The sequence below is a fragment of the Phoca vitulina genome, unplaced genomic scaffold, assembly GCF_004348235.1.
Source record: "Phoca vitulina isolate PV1807 unplaced genomic scaffold, GSC_HSeal_1.0 scaffold23, whole genome shotgun sequence".
NCBI classification, from domain to species: domain Eukaryota; kingdom Metazoa; phylum Chordata; class Mammalia; order Carnivora; family Phocidae; genus Phoca; species Phoca vitulina.
In genome coordinates, this window is record NW_022589726.1 from 18153898 (window position 1) to 18175012 (window position 21115).

Sequence of the window (21115 nt, forward strand, 5' to 3'; positions counted from 1 at the left end):
CTCCCTGCTCCCCCGCCTTCTCCAGGTCACCCGCACTTCTTCAACCAGCTCTTCTCAGGGTTGGATCCCCATGCTCTGGCAGGGCGCATTGTCACTGAGAGCCTCAACACCAGCCAGTGAGTCAACCCGAGGCCCCTTACCCCCACCTCACAAAGGCTTGGATTTGCTGGAGACATACCCCAGGGGTAGGGAGGAGAATGGTTTTGCACCCCCCCCCCCCCCCCCCCCCCGGCGCGGGGGTCCCCGTCTCCCCCCCCCCCCCCCCCCCCCCCCCCCGTTTCCTGGCATCTCTGCCGGCAGTCTTTCTCTTTGTACCCTTTGGGCTCCCTTTCTCCCAGCTTTCTCATGCCTCCTGACCCCCAGTTCTTCCTCATTCTTGCTTCCCTGGCTCTTGGTCACCAGGTCATTCCTCCCTTTGGACCTTTCCTTCCTCATTGTCCGCACCTCCTTTCCCTACTCCTCTGAGAGTCGGACCTGGCTAGCCTTCCTTCCTCTTTTCCCTTCTCATCCCCCCCTCTCCTGGCAGGTACACTTATGAAATCGCCCCCGTGTTTGTGCTCATGGAAGAAGAGGTGTTGAAGAAACTCCGGGCCCTGGTGGGCTGGAGCTCTGGGGATGGGGTCTTCTGCCCTGGTATGTGAGAAGGAGGGGGGGCTCTCTTTGGTCTTTTTGAGGGTTCCTCCTCCCCCACGATTTTCTTGCTCTATGCTGGCAGGGAGGGATTCCTCTTTGTTTCCTCTCCAGCTGGGCTGGGGCCAAACCTGAGAGAAGCTGCCCAGTCCCCTGTATCCTCATGTTTGCCAAACAGTCCATGGGATCAGCACTCCAGTGCCTGCTCTGGGGAGGGGAGGCCCTGTCCTGGGTCAGCCCAGGATATGGAGGGGAGTAGTCTGGGGGATCTGCGAATCCCGGGGCTGTTTGTGGTTATCAGCAGGCCCTTCGGAGATCCCTGGGAGCCTGTCACTCATGCTTCTTTGATCAGCTCTCCTGGGTGGAGAGGTCAGGGGGAGCAAGCTCCAATTTTGACCCACGGCTCCTCCCTCTTACCACCTTCCCTGCGACAGGTGGCTCCATCTCCAACATGTATGCCGTGAACCTGGCCCGCTATCAGCGCTACCCGGATTGCAAGCAGAGGGGCCTCCGGGCGCTGCCGCCCCTGGCACTCTTCACATCAAAGGAGGTGGGAAGAGGCATAGACCTACCCTGGGCTCCTGATGCTAATGTCCAGCCAGCTGAGTCTGCCTGCCCAGACCCATCTCTAGGGCCAGCCTGCCTCCAGGCAGAAGTGCTTCCTTCCAGTCAAGGGGCCGAGTAAACACTCCCGTTCACCTTGCCTTCTGAGTGGAGGTAGCAAAGGGACAATGAGTGCCGCAGACATAGTCCACACCCTTTCTACTCAGAGTGTGGTCTGTGGACCAGTAGCAGCAGTATCACCTGGGAGCTTGTCAGAAACGCAGACTGGCAGGCCCCACCCCAGACACGCTGAATATGAATATGCATTTGAACCAGACATCCTAGTGATTTGGAGGCACACGAACATTCGAACATTCGAGAAGCCTTGGTCTTCAGAGTCTTATCTGTTGCAGCTCACACATTTACCAGTGTCTCTCTCCTCCCTATCCTTCCTGCCCTCTTGCCTCTAGCCTAATCTGCCCTCTGCCTTTCTCCATAGTGTCATTACTCCATCAAGAAGGGAGCTGCTTTTCTGGGACTTGGCACCAACAGTGTCCGAGTAGTCAAGACAGATGAGAGGTAAAGGTCCTTCTGTTCACATGGCTCAGACCCAGCCTGGCACAGCGTGCCCTCCTGCTGCTAGAAGCTCTGGCCTCAGGCCCATGCCCCAAGTGGGCTTTTGTCCCCTCTCTGTTCCTACACAGTTGCCCCTTCTGTCTATCAATGCCTGCTGGAGTCTCTCGCCCTGTCCCCTGAGGTCCGCTTACCCCTCTTAGGAAAAAATCAACATTATGGCCTCTGCGTAGCTAACCCCACATTACCCTGCTCTCAACAGTTCTGCCTCCTAGCTGAGAAAACCAATTACTTCTTTACCCAATCAGTTTTCTTTTCCAGAGGGAAAATGGTTCCTGAGGATCTGGAGAGGCAGATCAGTCTGGCCGAGGCTGAGGTGAGTGAGTGAGGGGCGCTGAGACAGTGGAGCAGAACCCCTTGGTCTTTTCTTGGAGGCTTCCCTGGGCTCTCCCCACTCAAGGTGCTGCTCAATCCCTCTTCTTCTTCTTCTTCTTTTTTTTTTTTTTTAATTTTATTTATTTATTTGACAGAGAGAGACACAGCGAGAGCAGGAAACACAAGTAGGGGGAGTGGGAGAGGGAGAAGCAGGCTTCCCGCAGAGCAGGGAGCCCGATGTGGGGCTCGATCCCAGGACCCTGGGATCATGACCCAAGCCGAAGGCAGACGCTTAACAACTGAGCCACCCAGGCGCCCTCAATCCCTCTTCTTGACCTCTGTGCCCGTCTCCCCTGTGGGCTGAAGTAATCAGTGGGAAGCCTGAGGAATGACACTCTATGCTGCTCTTGGGGACTTTGCCGAGACCCATGGGCAGGACCAGACCCCAAGAGTCAGGAGCAAGCCTGAGTCACTGAGCATAATATAGAACTTATCACATAGGGTTGTTGCAAACATTACATGAGTTAGTATAAATGCACTTGGAACAGTGAAGGACTATATAAATACTACTGCCCATTATTGTTTTTATTGTTATTATTGGAGTACTGCATAGCCATTTAAAAGAATAAGGTGGGTATATGTATACCAACATGAAAATATCTGCATTATATATTTAAGTAGACCTATATAAAGTATATATAGCATGTTACAGTACAGAATAAACACTTTGAACCTATGGTTATTTATTTTTACTTTTTAAAATTTTTTAAAAAGATTTTATTTATTTGAGAGAGAGAGAGAGAGAGAGCGTGCACAGGGGTTGGGAGGGGCAGAGGGAGAGGGAGAAGCAGGCTCCCCACTGAGCAGGGAGCCCTATGCGGGCTCGATCCCAGGACCCTGGGATCATGACCTGAGCCGAAGGCAGATACTTAACTGACTGAGCCACCCAGGTGCCCCAGAACCTATGGTTATTTAGAATAATATATACTTATTGATATATTGATGTTACGTCTGAGTAGCAATGTGAGCAGCAACTAGATTAGTGGAGTACCACTTTTATTGTACAAATAAATACTTTTTTTTTTTGGTAATCGCTGTATTGAGATATCGTTCACATGCCCTACAATTCACCCAGTTATAGTGTCCAATTCAGTTGTTTTTAACAGAGTTGTGTAACCATCACTACAATAAATATTAGAACATTTTGGGGTGCCTGGGTGGCTCAGTCGTTCAGCGTCTGCCTTCGGCTCAGGTCATGATCCCAGGGTCCTGGGATCGAGCCCCACATCGGGCTCCCTGCTCTGCAGGAAGCCTGCTTCTCCCTCTCCCACTCCCCCTGCTTGTGTTCCCTCTCTCACTGTGTCTCTCTCTGTCAAATAAATAAATAAAATCTTTAAAAAAAAAAAAAAGAACATTTTCATCACCCCAAAAAAGAAACCACACACCCTTTAGCCATCAATCCCCAATTTTCCCCAAACCTCCTACTAGGCAACACTCAGTGAGTTTGTGTCTCGATGGATCTGCCTATTGTAGATTTTTCATATAAATGGACTTACACTATGCATGGTCTTTTGTGATGAACTTCTTTTACTTAGCATACTGTCTTCGAGGTTCATCCTTGTAGAGTCTCTCAGCACTTCATTCCTTTCATTGCTGGATAGTATTCCATTGTATTGGATCTACCACATTTCATTTATCTGTTCATCAGTTGATGGACATTTGGGTTTCCACTTTCTAGCAATTCTGAGTAACGCCGCTCTGACCATTTGTGTACAAGTGTGTGTGAACGTATATTTTTCATTTCTCTTGGTTATATACCTGGGGACAGAATTGCTGACTCATCTGGTAATTCTGTATTTAACTTTTGAGGAGCTGCCAGACTGTTTTTTCAAAGTGGCTGTACCAGTTTCCAGTCCTACCAGCAGCAGATGAGGGTTCCAGTTTCTCCACATTCTCACCAACACTTGTTATTTCCTTTTTTCCTAGTCTGTTTGTTTGCTTCAATTGAAGTATGATTAATATAAAGTGTGAAGTTAGTTTCAGGTGTACCACCTATTGATTCAACAGTTCTGTTTATACAGTACTCGGTGCTCACCACGATAAGTGTACTCATTATCTGTCACCATGCATTATTACAGTATTATTGACTAGACTCCCTATGCTGTGTTTTCATCCCCATGACTTGTTTATTTTATAACTGAAAGTTTGTACCTCCTAATCCACTCTATTTCACCCATCTCCCCCAACCTCCCTTCTGCAACCACCAGTTTGTTTTTTGTGTTTGAGTCTGTTTCTTTCCTTCTCTGTGCATTTGTTTTGTTTTTTAGATTCCACATATAAGTGGAATGATATGGTATTTGTCTTTCTCTGTCTGACTTATTTCACTTAGTATTATACTCTCTAGGTGCATCCATGTTGTTGCAAATGGCAAGATCTCATTCTTTTTATGGCTGAGTAATATTCCATGGTGTGTGTGTGTGCGTGCACGCACACACACACACACACACACACATATGTATACTACATCTTCTTTATTCATCTATTGACGGGCACTTAGGTTGCTTTCATATCTTGGCTATTGTAAATAATGCTGCAATAAACATAGGGGTGCATATATCTTTTCAAATTAGTGTTTTCATTTTCTTTGGGTAAATAGTAGTGGAATTATGGATCATATGGTAATTCTATTTTTAAGTTTTTGAGGAGCAGTGTCTGCACCAGTTTACATTCCTACCAACGGCACAGGGGCTCCCTTTTCTCCACATTGTTGCCGACACTTGTTTCTTGTCTTTTCAATTCTAGCCATTCTGACAGGTGTGAGGTAATATCTCATTGTGGTTTTGATTTGCATTTCCCTGATGATGAGTCATGTTGAGCATCTTTTCATGTGTCTGTTGGTCATCTGTATGTCTTCTTTGAAAAAATGTCCATTCAGGTCCTCTGTATTTATTTATTTGTTTGTTTATGATTGTTTTAATTTTTATTTTTTTAAAAGATTTTATTTATTTATTTGACAGAGAGAGACTCAGCGAGAGAGGAAACAGAAGCAGGGGGAGTGGGAGAGGGAGAAGCAGGCTCCAGGCCAAGCAGGGAGCCCGATGTGGGGATTGATCCCAGGACCCTGGGATCATGACCTGAGCCGAAGGCAGACGCTTAACGACTGAGCCACCCAGGCGCCCCTGTTTGTTTATGATTTTTAAGTAATCTCTACACCCAATGTGGGGCTTCTGCTTTTTTCCTTTCCAATCTGGATGCCCCTTATTTTATTTTCTTACCTAATTGCCCTGCTAGAACTTTAGTATAATGTTGAATAGAAGTGGGGAGAGTGGGCATCCTTGTCATGTTCCTGATCTTAGGGGGAAGGCTTTCAGTCTTTCAGCTTTGAGTACGATATTAGCTGTGGGTTTTTTGTAGTTGCCCTTTATTAGGTTGAGAATGTTCCCTTCAACTCTTAGTTTGTTGAGTATTTTCATCAAGAAGGAGTGTTGGATTTTGTCAAATGTTTTTCTGTGTCTATTGAGATGTGTTTTTTTCCCCTTTATTCTGTTGATAAGAGTGTATTACATTGGGGCACCTGGGTGGCTCAGTCGTTAAGCATCTGCCTTCGGCTCAGGTCATGATCCTGGGGTCTTGGGATTGAGCCCTGCATCGGGCTCCCTGCTCGGCAGGAAGCCTGCTTCTCCCTCTCCCACTCCCCCTGCTTGTGTTCCCTCTCTCACTGTCTCTCTTTCTGTCAAATAAATAAAAAAAATCTTTAAAAAAAAAAAAAGAGTGTATTATATTAATTGATTTTTGGATGCTAAACTGAGCTTGTGCTCTTGGGACAAATTATTTTGTCATAACATATAATTTTTTTATATGTTGCTGATTTTGGTTTGCTAGTGTTTTGTAGATTTTTATATCTATGTTCAAAGAGATATTGTCTGAGGTTTTCTTGTGATGTTTCATCTAGTTTTGGTATCAGGGTAATACTTGCCTCATAGGATGAATTCAGAAGTGTTCCTCTTCTGTTTTTTAGAATATTTGCGAAGAACTGGTATCAGTTCTTTTTTAAATGTATTATAGAATTCATCAGCAAAGCCATATGGGCCTGGGCTTTTCCTTGTGGTCGTTTTTAAAAATAAAAATTCAAGTTCTTCATGAACTTTTGTACCATTAGAATTTTTTAAATAGCATTTTGATCTTCAAGACACTAAAAGTTTTTGGAAGTGTGTGAGCTTTGGAAATAGACCAGCAGACAGACCTAGGATTGAATTCCATCTCCGGAGCTTCAGCTTGGGGGTGAATTTCTTAACACCTCTGAATCTGAGTGTCCTCACCTGCGAACTAAGGGGGACGGTAGCATGTTGTAAGGTTGAAAGGGCCCAGGCCAGGCCTGCGGTAAGAGTTAGAGACGGCTCGGCCCTAGAACCTGGGTGGCTTTTTAGATCCCTTCACAGTCTCTGTCTCCTCCTGCGTTGTTGCCACAGGGTGCCGTGCCGTTCCTGGTCAGTGCGACGTCTGGCACAACCGTGCTGGGGGCCTTTGACCCCCTGGACGCGATTGCTGACGTGTGCCAGCGTCACGGGCTGTGGCTGCATGTGGATGTGAGTGAGCCTTGGGCCTGAGGGTGGGGTGGGCTGAGCCAAGGCCAAGGCCCACGTTATTCCTTTTGCTCCACAGGCCGCCTGGGGTGGGAGCGTCCTGTTGTCACAGACACATAGACATCTCCTGGATGGGATCCAGAGGTGCATACGGCCACCTACTTCCTGAATCCCACCCTTCAATTCCTTGACCCAGAGAATAGTCCTGGACTAGGGCTCTTCCGATGGGAAGGAGGGAAGGAGGTTGGCGGGAGGGGCGCTGGAGAGATGGTGGACGGGCTGGGCAGTCAGACATCAGACGCGGGAATTCTTCCTGACTCCTGGGCCGGGGTGAGACTCAAGCCCCTTCACTGAAGATATGGTAAAGGAGGGGGGCTCTGGTTGAGGAGCAGCCAGCCGATCCAGCTTTGCTCTGCCCCCCCACCCCTCCCCCTGCAGGGCTGACTCGGTGGCCTGGAATCCTCACAAGCTTCTGACAGCAGGCCTGCAGTGCTCCGCTCTTCTTCTCCGGGATACCTCGGTGGGTCGGCCCTGCCCTCTCCTCACTCCACCTCCCACCCTGGATCTCTGTCTTTTTCTCTGGCCCACCTTCGAGAGGGGCCTGGCCTTATTATGTCCTCCTCACCATCCCGTCTGAAGCCCAGTATCCGTGACCAGCCTCATCCCCTGTACTGCCCCCCCCTCCCCCACTGTGGCCTGTCTTCAAGCAAAGGAAGAGGTTTCCAGCTTGCAGTTGTAATTGAAGGGATCCTAGGCTGAATCTGGGAAGAATTCTGGGTATTGGGAGAAAACCCAGAGAAAGGGGCCTAGTGGCAGGGAAAGAATGGGTGGTCTGAGCTGAGAAATCCCCGTGTGCCCCTCTGGAGGAGGCCTCGGTGGGGGGGGGGGGTCTGACAGTCTTCCCCACACTCCCCCCCACCCCAACCAACAGAACCTGCTTAGGCGCTGCCACGGGTCCCAGGCCAGCTACCTCTTCCAGCAAGACAAGTTCTATGACGTGGCTCTGGACACTGGAGATAAGGTGGTGCAGTGTGGCCGCCGCGTGGACTGTCTGAAGCTGTGGCTCATGTGGAAGGCACAGGGCGGGCAAGGGCTGGAGCGGCGCATCGACCAGGCCTTTGCCCTTGCCTGGTAGGAGTGGGGGCGCTCCTACGTCCTCTCCCCTGGGTCCTCTCCCCTGGGGTTCCGTCTGGTCCGTCCTGCCCCCACCCACTGCTCTGCTCCTCCCATTTTCTTGTTCTCGGGGTCTCTGTGTTCATTCTCTGCGTCTCTTCTGCTTCTGTGTCTCTGCTTTTTCTCCTCCATGTGTGATTTCTTTCTCTCTCTCTCTCTGTGTTCGCAGGTACCTGGTGGAGGAATTGAAGAAGCGAGAAGGATTTGAGTTGGTTATGGAGGTATGCATCCTCCTCCCCACCCCAGGCTATCCCACACAGCAAAGCCCTGACGGGGGAAGAGGGGCAGTAGGGGGGGATCATCCCCCTTCCACAGCTCACCCCTTCTCCTCCCTCATTCCTCCCAGCCGGAGTTTGTCAATGTGTGTTTCTGGTTTGTGCCCCCCAGCCTGCGGGGGAAGCAGGACAGCCCGGATTACAGTGAAAGGCTGGCTAAGGTAGGCTCTCTCTCTGGTCTCTGGTTATAGCCCAGTTTAGGGAACTGTGATGCTTCTGGTGTGTTTCTGCCCCCTGCTGGCTGTCAGTGGCATGGCAGGTCCCTTTGCTAGTCTTGCTCCTGAGGTGGGGGTGTGAACTGGAAGACAACCCCAACTGGTCCTCATTTCTGTGGGGGTGGGGATAGGAAATAAGGTATGTTTCTGGAAAATGACAAGAAGACAGAGAGGGATGTTACAGGAGAAGTCACCAGTGTGTAGTACATAGTCCATGGGAGTTCTGCTGGGAGCTCGGGCCCAGGACAGCCGTATGAAGCCTTATTCCCTGATGCTGGGGGCGGAATGACTGTATAAGGCCGGTCCAGACATGCCTTCTAGAGGAAAGGAGATACGTCATGTCCCTAAGGATAGATTGGTGCTAGGTGCTGCAGATGATCTGAAAGGACAAGAATGTTCTTGCCCTTAAGGGGTTGTTTAGAAAACTAGAGTTACCTATCTGAAACCAATATGTTCAAGGCAATCTTGTAAATTACATGTTAGATTACAGGGTACAGATCATAGATATTCCAGGAATTCAGAGAGGGGAGAAGAAGGTGTTAAGGATGACAAAGGCTAGATGTTAGAGTAGAGCAGTGCTGGGAGTCAGGGAACAGTCAGGATTTGGCAGAAAATGGCCCGTGTGACAACTTGGAGATAGGTAAGATAGGAAATAATGCAGAAGCTGGAGAAGGGGGCGCCTGAGTGGCTCAGTCGTTAAGCATCTGCCTTCAGCTCAGGTCATGATCCCAGGGTCCTGGGATCGAGTCCCACATCGGGCTCCCTGCTCAGCGGGAAGCCTGCTTCTCCCTCTCCCACTCCCCCTGCTTGTGTTCCTGCTCTCGCTATCTCTGTCTCTGTCAAATAAATAAATAAAATCTTAAAAAAAAAAAAAAAAAGAAGAAGCTGGAAAAGGCCAAGCAGGCAGGATGTAGTGGGAAAGGTGACCTGGGGCCAGGGTCAGGAGCTGAGCGATGAGTGCTCCCTCAGAAAGGTACCTGAGCGAGAGGGAAGTGCGCCTAGGGGAGCGTGCACTGAGGCTGCAGCTGGAAGTTCTCTCCAACCCTTCCACAGGTGGCCCCAGTACTCAAGGAGCGCATGGTGAAGGAGGGCTCCATGATGATCGGCTACCAGCCCCATGGGACCCGGGGCAACTTTTTCCGCATGGTTGTGGCCAACCCTGCGCTGACCCGGGCTGATATGGACTTCCTTCTCAACGAGCTGGAAAGGCTAGGCCGGGACCTCTGAGCCTCCTCCTCCTCCTCCTTGCTGCTGGCCCTGACACCACCCCACCCCCCCACCCCCCCACCCCCGTCTCTGTGCATTCCCTTCCTGTGTTTTCAAGAACAGACTGACCTTAACAACCTTTCTGTGCCTTGATCCACCAACTGTCTAATTAAATATTTGCTACTAGGAGAATGTTTAAATAAACTACAGTACATCCAGATGATGGAATGGTACCCTGCCATTAGAATTATGTTTAAAAACAAGATTTTTATTGATATGAGAAAAGATAATTTTAATATAATGCTATATTGAAAAAGCTGGATACAAGACTTTGTATATAGTAATATCTGAGTGGTGTTCATACATAGAAGACTGATAAAATGAAATATGCCAAATATTAATAATTTTCCCTGGGATGGGATTATAGGCAATTTAAAATTAATTTTTTATACATTTTGTGCTCTTCCCTTTTATTACATAATTAATATGCATTACTTTTATAATGGGGAAATAATAAAGTTAAACCTTCAACTATATTATTTCGGAATGTTTTGAAGTTTACCTTTTATCAAATAATAGAGAATGTGAAATTTTTTTTTAAAGGGGTGCCTGGGTGGTTCAGTTGTTAAGCGTCTGCCTTCGGCTCGGGTCATTATCCCAGGGTCCTGGGATCGAGCCCCGCATCGGGCTCCCTGCTCGGTGGGAAGCCTGCTTCTCCCTCTCCCACTCCCCCTGCTTGTGTTCCCTCTCTCGCTGTGTCTCTCTCTGTCAAATAAATAAATAAAATCTTTAAAAAACAATTTTTTTTAAAAAGGGAGGTGTAAGAGAGGCTAAAAATAAGAAATTTTTTTCTTAAGAAATCTATAGCAGGAGAGGAAAGACCAAAAGTGGAGTAGTTCTAAATTAACTGTACTTTAGTGACATTGAAAACAAAATGGGTACTGATTATATGTTGAGACCAGAGCCTTGTCCACTTATCCCTCTTGAAAAATCCTCACACACAAGGAGGAATTTGCCTTCTGTAGGGGTGCCTGCCTGCCTCAATAGTAGAGCATATGACTCTTGATCTTGGGGTTGTGAGTTCTAGCCCCATGTTGGGTGTAGAGATTACTTACTTACTTATATACATACATATATAAATTTAAAAAAACACAGATTTTCCTTCTGTAATTTAAACAATAGAAACCAAGTTTAAAAAAAAAGAAGGGGCACCTGGGTGGCTCACTTGGTTAAGCGTCTGCCTTTGGCTTAGGTCATGATCCCGGAGTCCCGAGATGGAGCTCAGCTTCTCTCTCTGCCCCTCACCCAGTTCGTTCTCTCTCTCTCTCTCTTTCAAATAAATAAATAAAACCTTAAAAAAAAAAAAAGCCCAGCAACCAAACATCCATTTTACACTTACAATCTTGGGCTGGTGTTGCTTTTCAGTCATTTTTGGGAAAGAGGCAATTAGCTACACAAGTTATTTGCTTTGTTTTTTGTTGTTGTTGTCGTCCAAGGTTTATTGATGATATTACAGCAGAAAGATTCAAATGGCTCCACGAGGTGTTTTGAAATTCATCCCAACTCTAGGCTGAGTGACCTGCAGTTTGGGCAAACTGCCAAAGTCCAAGACCTTCAATATTTCCTTAGGGTCAGGATCCACTTCCATGATCTCCTGCCCCCAGGCTGAGACCTCAGGAATGGAATTCTCCCTCCTTTCTCTCCTCCTCCTGCAGCTTGGTGGAAACCCCTCTCACTGGGCCTCTCTGAATCCGCTCCATCTGACGTGTGACAGGCTGTTCTCTTGTTGCGGAGTTTCTTGGCGGGAATAATGGCGTCTCCTCGCACACAGGCTTGTTGGTGTGGAAGAGGTTGCCCAGGCGTGTGTAGTACTTTTTGATGACCACCCGGGCCACCTTCTTCCTGGCTTTGGTGCCAACACGGCCCATGTTGGCGGATCTGGTAAAGGAGGAAATAGCGCTACACAAGTTATTAAGGACAAATGGCAAATCTACCAGAACTTTATGTTATTTCCAATTCATAAAAATACCTTTTATGAAAACAATAATGTGGTCATGTAAAAAATCATCCAAAGTTATTTGAAGAGGCAAATGTAGACTGTATAAACCATAGCAAAAGAACACCCAAATTGCAGACCAGTTCTTTTGACCATTTGGCAGGGGGAAAATGCCTTTCTATTTATAAATTGCTAATAATTCCCCTATAAACTTATTATTCTGCAAATGGTATTTAACTTCTTCCAAATAATAAAATTGTTTGAGAGTATTAATAATTTGAACTCTAAGCCCTATTCTTTTTTTTTTTTTTTTAAGATTTTATTTATTTGACAGAGAGAGACACAGCGAGAGAGGGAACACAAGCAGGGGGAGTGGGAGAGGGAGAAGCAGGCCTTCCGCCGAGCAGGGAGCCCGATGTGGGGCTCGATCCCAGGACCCTGGGATCGTGACCTGAGCCGAAGGCAGACGCTTAACGACTGAGCCACCCAGGCGCCCCACTAAGCCCTATTCTTAAAGAGTTCTATGTATCTGCAAAATGTCTTAAACTTAGTGAAAAAGACAAATTTAAAAAAATCCTTATTTTCAACTCAAAACAAAGCTAGAAAGCAAAAATAAAACCAAAATCTTCAGGATACCTGGGTGGCTCAGTTGGTTAAACGACTGCCTTCAGCTCAGGTCATGATCCTGGAGTCCCTGGATTGAGTCCTGCATCAGGCTCCCTGCTCAGTGGGGAGCCTGCTTCTCCCTCTCCCACTCCCCCTGCTTGTGCTCTCTCTCTCTCTCTCTGACAAATAAATAAATAAATAAATAAATAAATAAAATCTTTTAAAAAAATCTTCAAAATTCTTAAATCATCTCCATTTGAGAAATATTTTTAAGAGGTCAGAAAGACAAGACCTAGTATCAATTAATCACCAGCTTTTCAAGCTAATGCTTCTACTCTTCTATTTTTTTTTTTTTTTTAAAGTAAGCTCTACATACAGCGTGGGGCTTGAACTCACAACCCTGAGATCAGGAGTCACATGCTCTACTGACTAAGCCAGCCAGGTGCTCCTACTCTCCTATTCTCAAAATTCAACCTTTCAATCTCTAGATACAATATGGCAGTCTCCCTCCTGCTTCCTCTCTTCCATCAGCATTTACGGAGCTCCTAATATGTGTAATTCCTTTCCCTGCCTTCGAAGAGTTTAAGAATTAAACAGTCATCCCTCATCCGAGGCATATCCCTGCTCCAGGGCCTTGGCACCTGCTGTCCCCTTTTGCCTCAGAGTTCATCTATCTACATGGTTCGTTCCCTCATTGACTTTAGATTTCTGTTCAGATGTCACCTCCTTAGTGAAACTTTCCTTGAATATTCTACTTAAAATTACATTTTTAAAAAAGATTTTATTTATTTATTTGACAGAGAGAGACAGAGAGAGGGAACACAAGCAGGGGGGGTGGGAGAGGGAGAAGCAGGCTTCCTGCGGAGCAGGGAGCTTGACGCGGGGCACGATCCTAGGACCCAGGGATCATGACCTGAGCCGAAGGCAGACGCTTAACCGACTGAGCCACCCAGGTGCCCCTAAAATTACATTTTCACCTTTGGTTCTTGCCCTTGCTATTCTATTGTCTGCCCTGTTTTTCTCCATGGCACGTGTAAGTATCTGGCATGGTCTATATTTCAGTCTCTATCATCTATCTATCTATCTATCATCTATCAATATATTTATTTAATTCTTTTTCTGTCTCACCCAACTAGAATGTAAGTTCTGGGAGCAGAGATTTTGTATCACTGCTTCCTAAAATGGAATCTGGTACTTACTGGATGGATAATGTTGAGTGAATTGTTAATGAGCTCCAGGTAGTAGTTGACTGGCTCTCAGTCACATAACTCAGTGGTGGAGTCAAAGCCAAATTTCAGCCATCTTCCTCTGGCTCTTAACCACAGACGTAGCCTGCTTCTGTTGTCACACATACATAATTCATAGGTGTGTGAGTATTAGGGCCGTTTTATGATCTGTATGCTCTGGATCTACTGCTTGCAGGAAGGGTGAAGCCATGCGTAGGTTCGGATACCCATCTTGCCCTTGACCTGGGGAAATCATGTTTTCATCAAACAGGAAACGAGGATGTTGGGAATACCTATCTGGGTAGGTTGCAGTGTTGGAACAGGTTTTGTTTTGTTTTGGTTTTGGTTTTTGGTTTAGAGCGGTCAGTGTATTCAAGTAGCCAGATTCCACAGGACTGGGGAAGGAAAATGGTACCATCACAGGTAGGCCATGGGCTGAGGAGCTAAAAGCTGGGTGGGGCACCTATGATATGGCAGCTCTTGAGGTTGATGGTAAGAGCCTTTTTAGGAAAGTAGATGAAAGGGAGCAAGCTACAGGAAGGTCAGAATTTGCCTGAACACTTGGAATTTTTCTTATGCACCTTAGGTCCTCATTTGGCTAGTTCTCTTCTGTTTATGTACCTTAAAAATATTTTCCTTATTTCAAAATAATAATAATAGTTACAGAGAACTTCCATATACTCTTTACCTAAATTTGTCGATTTTTCACACATTTCACAAATTTTCTTTATCATTCTTTTATATATGTACTATAACATGTTTTTTTCTGAACCGTTTGAGAGTTGGTTTCATACAATATGCCCCTTTATCTCTCATACTCTGGTGCATATTTCCTAAGAAGAAGAATATTTTTTTAATTTAAATTCAATTAGCCAACATAAGAAGAATGTTATCTTAAATATAACCATGGCACAATTATCAAATTCAGGAAGTTTAAAATTGACACTATAAAGTCCATTATTCCAAAATTGTCAATTTTCCCAATAGTGCCCATTATGGCATTTTCCCTCTCATACGAGATCCCAGGCCAGGATCATGTATCACATTTTGTTGTCATATTTCTGTTTCCTTAAACTAAAGTAAACTAAACTTAACTGAAATAGTTCTTCAGCCTTCTTTGTCATTAAGGACATTAACATTTTTAAAGAATACAGGCCAGTCATTCTATAGAATGTTCATCTATTTGTTTTTCCTGATGTTTCCTCTTGACTGGATTCAGGTTCTGCATTCTGAGCTGGAATATGATGTAAATCATGTGTGTTCTTTTCAGGGAAGTCAACCCCAAGGTCCACAATGTCCATCTGCTTCTTATTGGTGATGTAATTTGATCAAGGTCAAAATTGATCAAGGGGTTGTCTGGTTTCCCCACAGTATAGTTACTATTTTCCCCTTTGCAACTAATAAACAATCTATGAGGAGACATTCTGAGAATACACATATATCCTGCTCCGCTTTACTCCCCGCCTAGACTTAGTATCCCCTCGTGATCCTTGCCCAAACCAACTTTCACCATAAAGGTTGCAAAATGGTGATTTTCTAACTCTATCAATCCCTCCACTTTTATCATTTGGCATTTAACTGCAAAGAAGAACCCTCCTTTCTCCTCATTCATTCATCTATTTACTATCAATATGGGCCTTTGTTTTATCCAGTAAGTTATAATCCATTTCTATCCTTACTTATTTTAATACTCAAATGGTACCATTTGTGACCATAAGAAACCCCTTTAATCTGGCTCCCGGGTCCTTTCACCCTGACTTTTTTTTTCTCTTAGCACTGCCTCTGTTCCTGGCACAACAAAAGTGTTCCAGGCTTATCTTATGCTTCCTCTGCTCCACTTGGAATCAGCCATGTCTTCAAGGAAACCTGATTCCTTTTTGTGGAGAATGGCATTTAGAGACTGCCATCTTGGGGCACCTGGGTGGTTCAGTCAGTTAAGCGTCTGACTCTTGATTTTGGCTCAGGTCATGATCTCAGGGTTGTGGGATCAAGTGCTATGTGCTCAGTACAGAGTCTGCTTATCCCTCTCCCTCTGCTCCTCCCCACCCCCACACGCACACTCATTCTCTCTCTCTCTCTCTCTCTCTCAAATAAATAAATAAATAAGTAAAAATCTTAAAAAAAAAAAAAAAGAAACCATGATCTAGGCACCAGGTATGTTCATAGCTACTGGATAGATTTATGGACTTTTGAATTTTAAACCAACATCCTTTTGGATCTCCCAATCCATCTTAATTGTGCTAAGGGAAACAAAGGGCCCGAGCTTTAAAGGGGGGAAGTGATGTTCTCCTGGGAGATATCACAGGAGCAGTAGAGAAAATGGATTGATAACCCAGGATGGTAGGTGGGGGGTGAGGTAGTGAGTTGGGGTGCTTGATTCTTCTCTTTTTTTTAAGAGAGGTTTTTAAATGTTTTTTTTTTTTTAAAGATTTTATTTATTTGACAGAGAGAGACACAGCGAGAGAGGGAACACAAGCAGGGGGAGAGGAAGGGGGAGAAGCAGGCTTCCCGCTGAGCAGGGAGCCCGATGCGGGGCTTGATCCCAGGACCCTGGGATCATGACCTGAGCCGAAGGCAGATGCCCAACGACTGAGCCACCCAGGCGCCCCGAGGTTTTTAAATGTTAAATGAAGTACCTTGAAGGTCGGGCTTTGTATAAAGAAGGCAACATTCTCTCAACCCCTGGTTTAGTGTTGGCATTATAAGTTTCCTAGAATAATAGGTCATGGAGTCGAAATGCCTGCCAAGTACTCACTTGATACGACCTTAGCCTTTAGGCAGATTTTTTTTTAATTTTTTATTGTTATGTTAATCCCCATACATTACATCATTAGTTTTAGATATAGTGTTCCATGATTCATTGTTTGTGCATAACACCCAGTGCTCCATGCAGAACGTGCCCTCTTTAATACCCATCACCAGGCTAACCCATCCTCCCAACCCCCTCCCTTAGGCAGATTTTTTAACCTGTATTTTACAAATAAGGCAGCTGAGGCTGGGCAAAGCTAAGGTTCTTACGAAGTCACAAAAGTGTCTCTTAAGCAGAAGATGTAGTTTATTCTAAAGAGGAATACCATTTGTTTGTACAAAACACCATCTCTTCAACTTTATCCCCCCAAACGCAACAATTCTGCGCTTTCTTTTCTAGACTATTTTGTCACTTCTTGAGATCCAGTTTCCACATGTTAGAAGAATCCAGTAGTCTGATGACCTAGTTTTGAAAAATTCCTGAAGTTCATTTTTAGCAAATTCTCTGGTGCCAACATAATTAGCTTGCACATTTCCTTAGTTTGTAGCATGTTATTTTTAGTTTTTTTTTTCTTATAACCACGTACATTTTAAAGTTGGATGAGAGGTTTAAGTGTTTTTAATGTCAACTGGAGGTGTTTTGCTGCTGCTCCCTTCTGCCAAGGAAGATGGACTGGAGGGTTATATATACCAGATTCTGATACTGGGATTTCTTTGGGGGAAGATTTTAAACTACACATTCAATTTAACAGATGAGGGCTGTTGAGGGCTGTTTCTTCTTGAGTAAGGTTTGGTAATTTTTGTCTTTCAAAAAAATGGTTTATTTTCATCTAAGTTTCAGGATTTATTGATATAAACTTGTTTCCTTATTACCCCTTTAGTATCTATAGAATCTGTAGTATTGTTACCTGTCTCTCATTCCTGATACTGATGACTTGTGTCTTCTCTCTTTTTCTTCTGTTCAGTTTAGTTAGAGGTTTCTTGTTTATTGATCTTCTCAAAGAACCAGCTTTGGTATTGCTGAGTTTCTTAATTGTTTTTCTTACTTGATTTCTGCTCTTCACTTTATCCAAGTGAATTTTCCAGATTGGCAATATTCAGTGCCTACTGTCACACACTGATGCTGAAAGAGTAACATGTCCTGAGGAAAATGGAAGCTTTGCTTACTACAAAACTGTAGTAATCAACATAATGTGGTCTACAATATAGACATGCAGAAATAGATTGAGAATCCAGAAATAAGCCCTTACATTTACAACCAATTGATTTTTGGGAAAAGAATAGTCTTTTCAACAAATGGTGTTGGGACAACTGGATATCCATATGCAAAAGAATGAAGTTGAACCCCTTTATCACATCATACACAAAAATTAACTCATATGAATTATAGAACTAAGCCAAAGAGCTAAAAACTATAAAGCTCTTGGAAGAAAATAGAGGAATATATCTTAGTGAGCTTGGGTTAGGCTAAGTCTTCTTACATATGACACTAAAAGCACAAGCAACCAAAGAAAAAACAGATTAATTGGACCTCATCAAAATTTAAAACTTGTGGGGCACCTGGGTGGCTTAGTCGTTAAGTGTCTGCCTTCGGCTCAGGTCATGATCCCAGGGTCCTGGGATTGAGCCCCGCATCGGGCTCCCTGCTCGGCAGGAAGCCTGCTTCTCCCTCTCCCACTCCCCCTGCTTGTGTTCCCTCTCTCGCTGTGTCTCTCTCTGTCAAATAAATACATTAAAAAAAAACTTAAAAAAAAATTTAAAACTTGTGCTTCAAAGGACACCATCAAGAATGTGAAAAGACAATGTGTAGAATTGGGGCGCCTGGGTGGCTCAGTCGTTAAGCGTCTGCCTTCAGCTCAGGTCATGATCCCAGGGTCCTGGGATCGAGCCCCGCATCGGGCTCCCTGCTCCGTGGGAAGCCTGCTTCTCCCCCTCCCACTCCCCCTGCTTGTGTTCCCCCTCTCACTGTGTCTCTCTCTGTCAAATAAATAAATAAAATCTTTAAAAAAAAAAAAAAGACAATGTGTAGAATGGAAGAAGATATTTGCAAATTATGTATCTGATAAAGGACTTATATCTGGAATAGTTGAAGCCCTCTTACAACTTAATAATAAAAGACAAATTATCCAAATCAAAAATGGACAAGGGATCTGAGTAGACATTTCCCCAGAGAAGATATACATATGGCCAAAAAGCACATGACAAGATGCCCAACATCATTAGTCATCAGGGAAATGCAAATCAAAACCACAATGAGATACCACTTCATACCCACTAAGATAGTTATAACAAGAAAAAAGAGAAATAGCACATGTTGGTAAGGATGTAAAGAAATTGGAACCCTCATACACTGCTGGTGGAATTGTAAACTTGTGCAGCCACTTTGGAAAACAGTCTGGCAGTTCCTCAAAGGTTAAATATAGAGTCATCCTATGACCCAGGAATTCCATTCCCAGGTATATACCTAAGAGAAATGAAAACATACATCTGCACAAAAACATGTATGCAAATGTTCATGGCAGCATTATTCATAATAGCGCCAAAGCGGAAACAATCCGAATGCTCATTGTATTGATCGGGGTTCTCCAGAGAAACAGAACCAAGAGGGCCTATATAGATATATATAAGAGGAGCTTTATTATAGTAATTGGTTCACCTGGTTATGAAGGTTGCCATCTGCAAGCTGGAGGGCCAGGGAAGCCCTGGTATAACTCGTTCTGAGTCCAAAGGCCTGAGAACCGGGGGGCCACTGGTGTAACTCCTAGCAAGAGGTCAAAGGCCCAAGAACCAGGAGCTCTGATGTCTGAGGACAGGAAAAGACAGATATTCCAGCTCAAGAAGAGAATTTGCCCTTCCCTTGCCTTTCTGTTCCATTTGGGCCCTTAAAAGATTGGATGATGCCTGCCCACATTGCTGAGAGAGGATCTTTCTACTCAGCCTACCAAATCAAATGCTTCTAGAACACTCTCACAGACACACCCAGAAATAATGTTCTACCCCCTATCTGGGCATCCCTTAGCCTAGTCAGATTGGAACATAAAATTAACCATCATATTCATCAACTGATGAATGAGTAAATAAAATGTGGGATATCCATACAATGGAATGTTTTTTTTTTTTTTTTAAAGATTTTATTTATTTATTTGACAGAGAGATAGAGAGCACAAGTAGGCAGAGAGGCAGGCAGAGGGAGAGGGAGAAGCAGACTCTCCACTGAGCAGGGAGCCCGATGCGGGGCTCGATCCCAGGACCCCGGGATCATGACCTGAGCCGAAGGCAGCCACTTAACCGACTGAGCCACCCAGGCGCCCCCAATGGAATGTTTTTTGACCACACAAACGGATGATGTACTGGTATATGCTACAACATGGTTTAACTTTGAAAACTGTATGCTAAAAAAAAGAAGCCAATCTCAGAAGACCATATATGGTATGTTTCCATTTATTTGAAATATCCCGATTAGAAAGTAGATTTGTGGCTGCCCAAAGCAGGAGATTTAGAGGGGAATGGAAAGTGATTTCTAATGGGTACAAGGTTTTGGGGGGCAGTGATGAAAATGTACTAAAATGAATTGTGGTAATGGTTACACAAATCTGTGAACATATTAAGACCATTGACTTGTACCCTTTAAGTGGGTGAATGGAATGGTATATGAATTATATTTGAATAATCCTGAAGTATATATCTTTGAATAAAGCTGATAAACTATGTATATATACATCTGTCCTTCTAAGATCAGGAACAAGACAGAGAGGTCCATACTCACTCCTTCTGTTTAACACTGTACGTGAAGTTCTAGCTAGGTAATAAGGCAAGGGAAAAAAAAGACATAAAAATTAGAAAGGAAAAAATAAAATTGTTTTTATTTGCAGGTGAAATGATCATCTATGTAGCAAATTCTAATGAGCCTACGAAAATGCTACTAGAACTAGTTTAGCAAGGTTGCAAGATACAAGATCAATATACAAAAATTAATTTTATTTCTGTACACCAGCAACAAACTATTGGAAGTCGAAATTAAAAGACAATATCATTTACAGTATCATCAAAAAAGAAGAGAGAATTATGTAAGGACAACTCTGATGAAAGATGTGCAAATCCCATACACTGAAAACTAAAAAACATTGGTAAGAGAAATTAAATAAGACTTAAATGGAGAGATATATAATGTTTATTGCTGAAAGGCCTAGTATTGCTGAGACGTTAATTCTTCCCAAACTTATTTATAGATTCAGTGTAATCTCAATAGAAATCCCAGCATGGTTTTTGTAGAAATTACAGTTGATTCTAAAATGCATGTGGAAATGCAAGTGATCTGGGATAGCCAAAACCAACTTTATTTTTTTAAAAAGATTTTATTAATCCACTTGAGAGAGAGCGCGCGCTCGAGAGAGAGCAAGCACAAATAGGGGAGGGGTAGAAGGAGAGGGAAGAGGCTCCGTGCTGAACAGGGAGCCCTATGCAGGGCTCAATTCCAGGACCCTGGGATCACAACCTGAGCCGAAGGCAGACGCTTAACTGACCGAGCCACCCAGGCCCCCCCAAAAACAACTTTAAAAAAGAAAAAATTGGGGGGCACCTGGGTGGCTTGGTCAGTTAAGCATCTGACTCTTGATTTCTGCTCAGGTCATGATCTCAGAGTTGTGGGATCAAGTCCCAGGTCTAGCCCTATGAGGGGCTCCACACTCAGTGGGGAGTCTGCTTGAAGATTCTCTCCCTCTGCCCCTCCCCCCACTCACACATGGGTGTGTGCTCTCTCTATCTCTCTAAAATAAATAAATATTTTTTGTAAAAGATTTTATTTATTCATTTATTTGAGAGAGAGAGAGAGATGAGTGGGCGGGAGGGGCGGAGGGAGAAGGAGAAGCAGGCTTCCCACTGAGCAGGGAGCCCAATGTGGGACTGGATCCCAAGACCCTGGGATCATGACCCTAGCCAAAGGCAAACACCTAACCAACTGAGCCAC

The 21115-nt window shown here is 44.6% G+C and overlaps 1 protein-coding gene and 1 pseudogene across 3 annotated transcripts in view; one reads left to right on the plus strand and one right to left on the minus strand.

Annotated features, from left to right (window-relative positions):
- CSAD (cysteine sulfinic acid decarboxylase) overlaps positions 1-9653 on the plus strand; it is a 26475-nt gene extending 16822 nt beyond the window's left edge. For 2 of the 3 annotated variants that reach the window (XM_032420638.1, XM_032420637.1), the window contains exons 4-15: positions 26-116; positions 527-633; positions 1065-1180; positions 1673-1752; positions 2068-2122; positions 6591-6707; positions 6784-6848; positions 7143-7224; positions 7636-7835; positions 8047-8098; positions 8224-8313; positions 9421-9653. In XM_032420638.1, coding sequence (XP_032276529.1) covers positions 26-116; positions 527-633; positions 1065-1180; positions 1673-1752; positions 2068-2122; positions 6591-6707; positions 6784-6848; positions 7143-7224; positions 7636-7835; positions 8047-8098; positions 8224-8313; positions 9421-9594 — 1229 coding nt within the window. In that variant the 3' untranslated portion in view covers positions 9595-9653. The remainder of the gene's footprint in view (positions 1-25; positions 117-526; positions 634-1064; positions 1181-1672; positions 1753-2067; positions 2123-6590; positions 6708-6783; positions 6849-7142; positions 7225-7635; positions 7836-8046; positions 8099-8223; positions 8314-9420) is intronic. The other variant, XM_032420636.1, reaches the window with a different exon arrangement.
- Positions 9654-11098: 1445 nt separating this feature from the next.
- Positions 11099-11501, minus strand: LOC116642657 (annotated as a pseudogene).
- Between the last annotated feature and the right edge of the window lie 9614 nt (positions 11502-21115).